Genomic DNA, 10,152 nt, shown 5'->3' on the forward strand with positions numbered 1-10,152 from the left:
AAGAAGAAAAAGAGGATGCGCAAGAGTGAGAGTAAGAAGAAAAGGAGGATGGGAGCAGATAGTTCAAATGAGTTTTCAATTGTCAGTGATTCTATTAGTAAGATGTCAAAGAGAATGGAAAAAAATTTGTGTTCAATCAATGATATATTAGGAAAGTGATCACAACATTGAAAAGAATTGGCCAAATTTTTGAATGTTGTCCCATTTGTGAACATAAATGAGAAGTTCATAGGTGCAAGTGAAATTGGATGAAAGAGAGTTACTTAATCATTTATGTATTATTGCTCATATTGTGATGATTGATATGATTAATTATATTTTTAATTATTTGTGATAGGATTGGGATATTAACTATTTGGTAAAGATACATAATGACTATTTTGATTTATTGTTAAATATTAAATTTTTAATACACAAATTTATTTTATATATCGATTTTATTTGCTTATTGCTAATTTTTGTTATATTATTATAATAGAGTATGATACTTATTCTTGAAAAATTTTTCGGCTAGTTGGGTTGCAAATAGTCGTGTAATTAATTTTAATGATAAATTTATTTTTTATGTTAACAAATAATTTCGAATGAATTTAATAATAGAGATATTTTGATAAAAAAATTCTTATTTCAATGTTTATCATATATATTTATCAAATATATATATATAAAAAATATAAATCTTAATAAATTCTAAAAATTTTAATAAACATAAAAATCTTAAAATATTTGCTATCCTTATCTTAATCTGGATTTGTGCCAAGTATGCCCTAGCAATTTGCTGTAAACGCTTTTGTGGGTTGTTGTTTAATAAATTTTATTTATAAAAAAAATATCACTCAAACCTCCACTTGGTATAACCTCAAATAGAAACAAACCCTTTAAAAAACAGAAAAGATTGAAATATTTAAAAAAAAAAAATAAATTTCAAAACATGCTTGAAACTGTGTGTAAGTGTTGTGGAGGATCACAACACCCCTTGAAGGCCATTAAAAATTTAAAATACTAATTAATTTTAGTAACATAAACTTAGACCATAATTATAAAAAGACTAAAAATATGCTTATTAAAAAATTTACCATTTATATTAATCATTTCCATATTTGATATAATTCTAAAAAAAATCCCATATCTTGTTCTTCCCACTCCCAGTTCTCGAACAGGGAAACAAAAGTACCGGCAGTGACGCTGCTGCAATAACAGGGAAATGATTTGCTACTTTATGTGGCCCTATCTATCTATCTCCTCTACCAACCTCTCTCTCTCTCTCTCTCTCTCTCTGTGTAGATATGTACCTGTAAGTTGAAAAGCTTCAAAAATCGTCGAGAGAGAGAGAGAGACAGAGAGATTGATGCCCAAACAGTAGAAGCTCTCAATCTTTAATAATTCAGCTTCTTAAATGCAATATCCACCAACAGCCAGCGAGCTCGCTCCTTCGTCTACCAGTCCGTACCATCCATCCATCGTCATCACAGGAAGCTGTCAACTTCCTCTTTATTATTATTTATTAATTAATTCTCAATTATTTTTAACACCGAGCGATCCATCTCTGTACCCGCCTTTCATGGGCGCCTTTTCCAACCCTTGAAACCTTCCCTCTCATCGAACCCTCTGCAACTATATATTCTCTCTCAATTTCCATATCTATTAAATGTCGTATTAATTAAACAGCAAGATCAAGACAACCACAAAAACTTCTATAAATTAATAAACTTCATATATATATATATATGCTATATATGTATATACATACCTGAAGCCTCATGTGCCTGAAGTAGATGACCACAAAAACTTCTGCTTTAATTGCATGCATGTGAATTCATGCAGCAACAGCAGCAGAAATGGACACCCCATGAGCTTTAATTTGGAACAGTTTGAGAAGGGTTTTCAGCAGAAAGGGTTTTCAGCAACATAGATACATACATATATATATATATATGGAAGATACAAATTTGAGAAGGGTTTTCAACTAACTAGCTAGCTAGCTAGGTTATCTTCCAGCTGAAAGCTTCAAGTCCAGTTCGGTGTAAGAAATAGTGGCGGAAGTACTGTTTGAGCTGAAGAGCTGATCCAGAGAGGTTACGACGGCGCATTTTCTGCTTCTTTCCGGCGAGGCTCTCTTCTGCTTCTTCTTGTTGTTTGTGTCCGACAAGGACGACGATGACGATGCCGGCGACGGGAGCGGCAAAATTGACGGGACTGCAAAGTTCGTGCGAGCCTTGGAGCCTCTCAGCCGCCGGGCTGCCGCATCGTAGGCCCGTGCGGCCTCCTCCGCCGTGTCGAAGGTGCCGAGCCAGTGGCGGCACCGCCCTATGCGGTCCCTTATCTCTGCCGACCACCTCCCCCACGGTCTCTTCCTCACCCCTCTGTACCTCTTCTGCGCCGCCGATGCGCCGCCCGGTTTCTCCTCCTTGTCGGAGCCGGCGCCGGCATTTCCTCCGAAGAGGACGTGCTGGCCAACTACGGCCGCAATTCCTTCAAGAACGGGCGGACTTTCGTGCTCCACACGAGATAGGGCTAGTGGGTCAACCGGAGACGAGGAAGAAGAAGCAGAAGCGGAGAGATGGCTGCGAAACAGCGGGAATTTGTTGCTGGGTTGTGGCAAAGCTCCGGTGGGTTTGAAGGGGAAGTGATCAGAGATGGGGAAGAACGGGAGGGGTTGGAGATGGTGGTGGTGGTTCATGTTGGAGGTGGAGGTGGAGGTGGAGGCAGACAAATTCATGGAGAACGGTGAAACCTACCTGCATTTGTCCAAATTTATACGCCCCATGTATCCAATTTTATAATCCCCTAAATCTAAAGCTTACTAATTAATAATTAGTTAACTAATTTTAATTTAAAATACACTACTGACCCCAGGACTTCTTGAAAATGCAAAATATACTCCTCTGGTTCAGTATTACTTTAGGGTTTAACCTAACTACTAGGTTTATAATGTTTTTAAATAATTAATACATCTATATACTTTAGGGTTACTTTAATATATAATTAACTTCAATTAATTGTGTTACTTTAGTTAGGGTCTAACATGATAATAACATGTACTTAATGATTAATACGAGATGGAATCATAGTATAAGATTTTTTATTTTAATTTTATTTGATCGATGTATAATAATAATAATAATAATAATAATAATTCTTGTATCACATTTTTAAATGATAAATAACATATTTTAAAATTTAAAATGATAAAATAATAATGGATTAAAAAGTAATTAATTAAATCAGAAATTTAGATCTTGCTGTCTTGTCAGGACTTTAATCAAGTTATAAATACAGCCCAAGATTTTCTATCAAAACTACTGATGGGACCGCAATCCCTTAGTAGTACTTTTGCATGGGTTGCAGGCAGGAGGGATATACATACATACATACATACATACATACGACACCCCTTCCCCGTGGGCTCAACCCAGGGGCAAAAACGTCTTCTCCTCCGAAGCGATGGGTAATTAAGTACGCGTGAAATGATGGGGAGGAAGAGCGGGCGCGTGATCTCGAGGGCTTCCATGGAATCTCATCCGTCGGATGGGGCCATCAGAGACACAGAGCGAGAGAGAAGGGTCCGGATCTGATCGGAGCGTCACGGTGGCGTCAAGATGGGTTTGACTGCCGAGAACCCTAGCGTGAGCGTATCTAATCTCTAAAGCTTTGATTATACATGCTTTTGCACGGAGGGGCATAATGGGGGGGTGGGGCGCCGGTGCACCGCAGTAACCGTGGGACTCATCGAAGTGATCCTGAGAGGGCGGATCAGTGGCGTGCATGGCCACATGAAAGGTTGTGATCACATCAATCAGCAGGGGGGGTCAAAACTTTTGTGTGTTGGACTTGGAAATTGCTGGGAAAACTGATTCATTGCGCCGCGTTTGGCTCGCCTGTGATGGGTTGGAGGAAAACTGATTGTGATACTAAATACATTAGGCCAAACTCAAAACGATAGAGTGGAGGGTGTGATTGTTGTTCTGAGGGAGGAGAAGGAGGAGGCACCGGTTAGGATTGGGAACCAAATTAGTTAATATGCCCTTAACTTAAGGGTGGTTGGTTATGGGAGCAATGAATGGGGCACCAAACACCCCCCATCTATTCTATTTTATTAGCCCACAGCGACAGTGAGCGATGAACATGGTATTAGAATTATTACAAGGTAATTTTGGGCAAAGTTAGAAGCGAGTGTGGGAAGTGGCGAAGCAAAGGTTAGATAAAAAAAGAAACATTCGGTGGGAACAAAACAGAATGTCGGTCTCTTTATATATACATATAATACACACATCCACACCACACGTGTGCATGGATGCATACACGCACGCGCATATATATAAAGTATACTAGATTTTTAATTGAGTAATTCATTTTTTTCTTATATTATATTATAAATAATAATTGTTAAATTTATTAAATTATTGCATTATATTTTTCTTTGACAAAATATATATAATAGCGAGGTTGATAATAGTCTTTTAGCAAGTATATTCTACATGTAATATTTTTTTTTATTTCAAATAATAATCTACAAATTTAATTAATAAATTATTATTAGGAAGATCTCTTAAGTTTTTCTGAACGGAACACTTATTTTGAAATTTCTTTTATAAGATATGATTATCTTTAAATTATACATATATTGATCTAACATTATTTTTCACTTAAAAACTTGTCTAGTATGATTAAAAACCAAACTTTTAACTTAAAAATATATGTATAATTCAAAGATAATTATTTGTTTATTTAACCGTTACTCATAATTTTCTTTTTTTTTATTTAAAACAAATTGACCCATATATTATATATATTTAAGGGGTAATTTTGAAGATTATTCATATATTGTAGCTTATATATACTGTCTGCAAACTACCAGGGAAATTTTAAAAAGTCTTTCAAATATTATAGCCTATATGTAGTTTTTGAAAACTTGGGAGGGGGAAATTTATAAAAAAAATCAAATTTGAAGGTATAAGTGCAAATTTCGAAAAACTACTTTTCCCTTATTAATAAGTGTAATAGTGAACTCCACACACTGCATGGTCTCTCAAATATTTTTATTTAACCTTATAGCAATTAGTGAAATTACCCTAATATGAGAAGGTGGATTTATTTGTGTCTGATGATTTGTTAATTATTTACAGATAATTGCTCAATAGAGTTTTATTATATATATAAGTTTGCAAATGAGTTAATTATATAATTGTCCCCCCCCCCCCCCCCCCCCCCCCCCCAATCTTTTAGGGTTTAGGCAGGCAAGTTATATAAGTTGATTGCACGGATATTTTTATTGACAAGTGTGATTATTTGAATGATAAACTTTTGTGTGATTAGTATACAAAAAAAATAAAATTGATTTAATTTAATTTTATATTCAATTTATCTTTGTGTTAAATTAGTTTTTGATATGCCTGCAAACAACAAATAATTTGGATGTGGAGCAGACCCAACTTGTTGATTTGGGTCAAAACCTTTAAATGGATACTTAGGTCAAATACATACATAAATGGGTTGAAATCAACAATCCAAGGCAAAAGAGCAATGAAAAGGCAAAGCAAAATTGCAAATCAAATCAAGATCGAGTAGGAGGAGGGGGTGAGTATCGGTCATGATCGAGCGGGTACCCCCCCCCCCCCCCACTCGGTCATGGATGACTTAGGCTCTTGAACATGCCCTACTCGGGTGGTTGAAGTGCTTTTTGAACAGAAGAGATTGGTCCCAATCACAAATGAATAATCAAGAATGAGGTCTCTATTTGCTAAGAACATATTGGAGAAGCCTTTGCCAAGAAAATACAAGATGTCACAAATTACTCCTTATGCTGGCAAAGATGATCCTGACAATCACATTTAGAATTATGAGTCATTGATGATACTTCATGATTGGGATGATAAAATTATGTGTTGGGCATTCTCACTGACTCTGGTAGGACATGTTCGAACTTGGTTCAATAGCTTTCCTAGAGCATCCATCTCTTCATTTGGGCAACTAAGGGTAGAATTTCTTAAAGCATTTATCATTAATAGTTGGAAAAATAAAGATGTGACATATCTTCTCAGTATTCGACAAGAAGGCAAAGAGATCCTTCACCAGTATGTGAAAAGGTTCTGTAACACCACCCCCAAGATTTGTGACTTGCTAGTTGAAATGGCAGAATCGACTATATTACAAGAGATGCAGTTAACTTCCCTACAAGAATTGTTATCGCTGGAATCACTAAAGTTCTTAGCAGATTTGTTTGTTAAGGCAAATAAATACATATTCCATACTGAAGTAATGAGGACTATGGGAATAAATGAAGATAGGAAGCGAAAAAGAAATAAGCGAGATGTTGAAAAAGACCCTAATTAGCAACAAGAGAGGGCTCGAAAACTGGATATAGCCAGGCCCCAATTTAATAACGATGCCCAGCTTACTCAACCTCGGTTTTCCATATTAGTGATCATAAAAGGATTGGGGGTCATTAGACTTCCAAAAAAGGTGGATCGACCTATAGGAAAAAATCAAAATAAGTATTGTAGATACCATAAAGCTTGTGGCCATTCCATTCATTAATGTCGAGAATTGAAAAATCAGATTGAAATACTTGTTCGGGAAGAGTATTTACAGAGATATGTACGAGGAGAAGAATGAAATGATATGGAGCCACTTGAGGAACATGAGAGACAAAATCAAAGGCAGCAAGAAAGAATGAGGGACTATAGAAAGTATCCCTCTCTGGATAACAAACCAACTCACTAGGCCATACACGTCATCTCTGGTAAGGAAACCTTGGTTGGTGACACCTCATCTTCCCGAAAGGCCTATACCCATTTGACCTATGAAGTTAACTCAATAATAGAGACTAGAGAGAATGAAGAACCCATTACGTTCACATAGGCCCACAGGGGAGACATAATTGTCCTGCATGATGATTCAATGGTAATTTCAGCCGTCATTGCAAAACATCACATTGTTAACTACTCAACGACATGAGGGTTATAATCTTTTCCCACTATTTGTTGATGAAGTTTTCTATGCCTTAGGGTGTAAGACAAGTCCAAGGGGATTAACGAAAGTCATACACTTGTTATGTGTCATCCACAAAAGATAAGATAAGTGAAGAGACTTTATCCATTGCCAAGCAGGCTTTGCAGGACTAACTGCCCATAAACCCTAACTAGTGGAAAAATTGGAAGCCATACGGTTTGAGTGAGGCTAAGCACTTGCATATGTCGGCTTGCGGCTCCTAGAAGAGGCGAAACTATGGGCAAAAACTTGGAACTCAAACCACCTCAAGTTGTATTGTTCCTTTCATATGAATTGTATACATGATGATTGTTAATAATGATATGAGCCCAATACGGGACCATAAACGTAGGCACATTTGGTTGAACCACATAAAAAAATGCTTATGTTTTCTTGTGCACTACATTATCATTATGTAACCATTATAATTTGTTTGTTTCATTTCTCAAGATAAAAGGAAAGATCAATCAAAATGCCCATTGTCCTGCTAACAACCAGACAATAAAGTAAAAAAAATGCCTATTATCCCGCTAATAGCCTGACAATGAGGTATAACAAAAGGCTCGTTGTCTCGCTAATAGCTTCACAACTAGGTAAAAACAAAAGGCATGTTACCCTACTTATAGCCCTATAACGAGAGGAAAAAAACAAGCAAATTGTCCTGCACGTAGCCTGACAATGAGGGAAAACAAGCCCAATGTCCTTCATGTAGCTCTTCAATGGAGGAAAAATAAAATAGTTGTTCTTCACGTAGTCCGACAACAAGCGAAAATGAGACCTGGTGTCCCACAAGTGTTAGTGTTATGTGCCTTGATGCTAGATTTGAATGACATTTAGCTGGCTTGTTTGTAATGCATTAATTATATTTTTGTATAAATCTATAAAATGCAAGGTTTTCTTCATTCTTATTTTCTCTAATCAATTATATGAATGAATCCCTAAATCTTTTATGTTAGAATCTTGATCTCAAGGTGTTGAGACTGTGTGACAAGATTATCCGGTAATAGAACTTCTTAAACTATTCCTAGTCTTTAGATTCTTTAGAAGGGGACTCCAATTAATCGAGTATGGACTACTACCTTGTTTGGTATAGGGATACCGATACGAGGATAGCGTGTTATGTGTCAAATGACACGAGATGTCTATAGTAGACCTATAGGTGGTCGTTGGGGAACGATCAGCCAAATGTGACACTGATGAATGACCACATGGCATGGTAAATAATGGTCATGTTATCAGGTTGTGATAGTGTGTTGATCCTTGGACTTGAATCGACATGGTTGTTTTATGTATTGGTGTGTGGGATTTGCTAATGAGCCGAACCATTCAATTAGGAGGTGGGAATATTCATCTATATAGTTTTGTATTGCTGGTATATGGAGATAGGTGTTGGGAATATGATTCGTCGCCCTCGTCGGTATTTGATGAGGTTAATGTCCTATGTGATCAACTATTAATGTGACGGGACAGTCCCTAAGCAGGGCAGATTGAAAGTCAGGAAAAGTGTTTCCTGAGGTGTCATTTAGTCACATTAATGAGGTTTGACACATAGTTATTGAGTTTGTGATTTTTTCATTCCGTGACTCTCTCTCAGTCAAGACGTTAGGTGATGGAAGGATTATAACACTCAGTAATCGTCAACTGTAATAGATTCACTTGAATTGAGACTTCACTACTACCTATACTATTATCAACCGTTGCTAGGCGCTATTTAGGAACTTTTGGAACTTTGTTGGGATTTGAAAAAGTTCTGGTGATGGGTCAAGGGGGTTGACTAATACCAAAAAGAGTTTGGGTGTTATCTAATTGTTAACAAGTAGTGAATCTAGAAAGTCACACAACATATAATGTTGCGTTTAGTATTGCCATCGTGTGGCCAAAATGTCTCTAAGAGTGATTGATCAAAAGTTAACCCTTGCCCCCTGCTAATAGTGCATAATGTATAGTTGAAATGCATAGTGCGTAGTTGAAATACATAATGCATAATGTATAGCGTATAGTGTATAGTAAAGTGCATTATTAAGGAGGGGATTCTTTTAATAATAAAGGCAAAGCCCTCTACCTTTTCTCTCACTCTTTCCCACGCTACTCTCTTCTTTTTCTTTTTCTTATTCTTCTTCTTCTTCTTTATGCTTCCTCTAAAACTCTTCTACTTTCATCAATATTTTATATGTAATTGTTACGCATAAAATTTTAAGACGTGAGCACCGGTGATATGCAGATCCTTTGTGTCTAGCACGGGAAAAGGTGACCAAAATGGTATGTTACTGCATTTTAGGTGTGGACAGACTAGGATCATCACAACGTGAGATGGATACGGTCTTAGTACATAAATTGTTTCTATACGCCAACCTTACATCAGACAGCAAGTATGAGATTTATTTATATTCAATTGTTGAATATGCGTGTTACTTAAATACTCAAGCTGTTGAGTGCTTAATGCAAATTCTCTGTAACTTGTGAGTCAGTCGAGTAATGACTTAGTATTACTCGAGTGAGACTTATCTATAATCAATTACGTGAATTGTCTAATTGAGTGTGCTCATCATTAGTCGAGTATCTCTAGGACTTAGTCGAGTGAATAACATTTGATTTCAAAATTTATAGTCGTTCCTCAAAAAGCAAAAAGATAACAGTTTTGACCATTATAGCTTTATTTGCTTATCCCAATACGTCTAACTGTATTCTCTTGTAAAATATTGATAAATTATATTTACGCAAGTGTGCTTAATGGTTATTTATATAATTTGCATATGCTTTATAATGAATTTGACCGTTAATGGTCAAATCAAAGAAGCTGTGAGTTGCGCAGGTCTCAATGTTGAATCTTGCTCTCAAGTTTCTATAAAAGATCAAGAACAACAAGTAATGAAGTTGCTATTGAGGAATCATCCTAAGCTACTAGTGTTGTTACAAACTCAACTAGCTATATTTTTTTCAGGCCTATAGCAAAAGCTTGGAGTGAGTGTTCTTCATAATTATTCTTTTTCACTTCCAAACTATTATCTGGTGAGATTATTTGTATATCTTTATTGACTAGATAGGTTATAAGAGAGTTGAGTGGTTTATTCATTCATATCTTTTGAACTCTTTTTTGTTCAAGAGAATAGTTGATATAATTGTAATATCTTATATTTTTCTCTTGAGAAATCCTTACACATG

The 10,152-nt window shown here is 36.2% G+C and overlaps 1 protein-coding gene across 1 annotated transcript; it reads right to left on the reverse strand.

Annotated features, from left to right (window-relative positions):
- Positions 1 to 1,894: 1,894 nt before the first annotated feature.
- Positions 1,895 to 2,698, reverse strand: LOC127791069 (ethylene-responsive transcription factor ERF084). The gene has a single exon (XM_052320815.1). The coding sequence runs from the start codon at positions 2,678 to 2,680 to the stop codon at positions 1,988 to 1,990; it is 693 nt and encodes a 230-aa protein (XP_052176775.1). The 5' UTR covers positions 2,681 to 2,698; the 3' UTR covers positions 1,895 to 1,987.
- Between the last annotated feature and the right edge of the window lie 7,454 nt (positions 2,699 to 10,152).

This window comes from Diospyros lotus, chromosome 14 (assembly GCF_014633365.1).
Source record: "Diospyros lotus cultivar Yz01 chromosome 14, ASM1463336v1, whole genome shotgun sequence".
NCBI lineage: Eukaryota > Viridiplantae > Streptophyta > Magnoliopsida > Ericales > Ebenaceae > Diospyros > Diospyros lotus.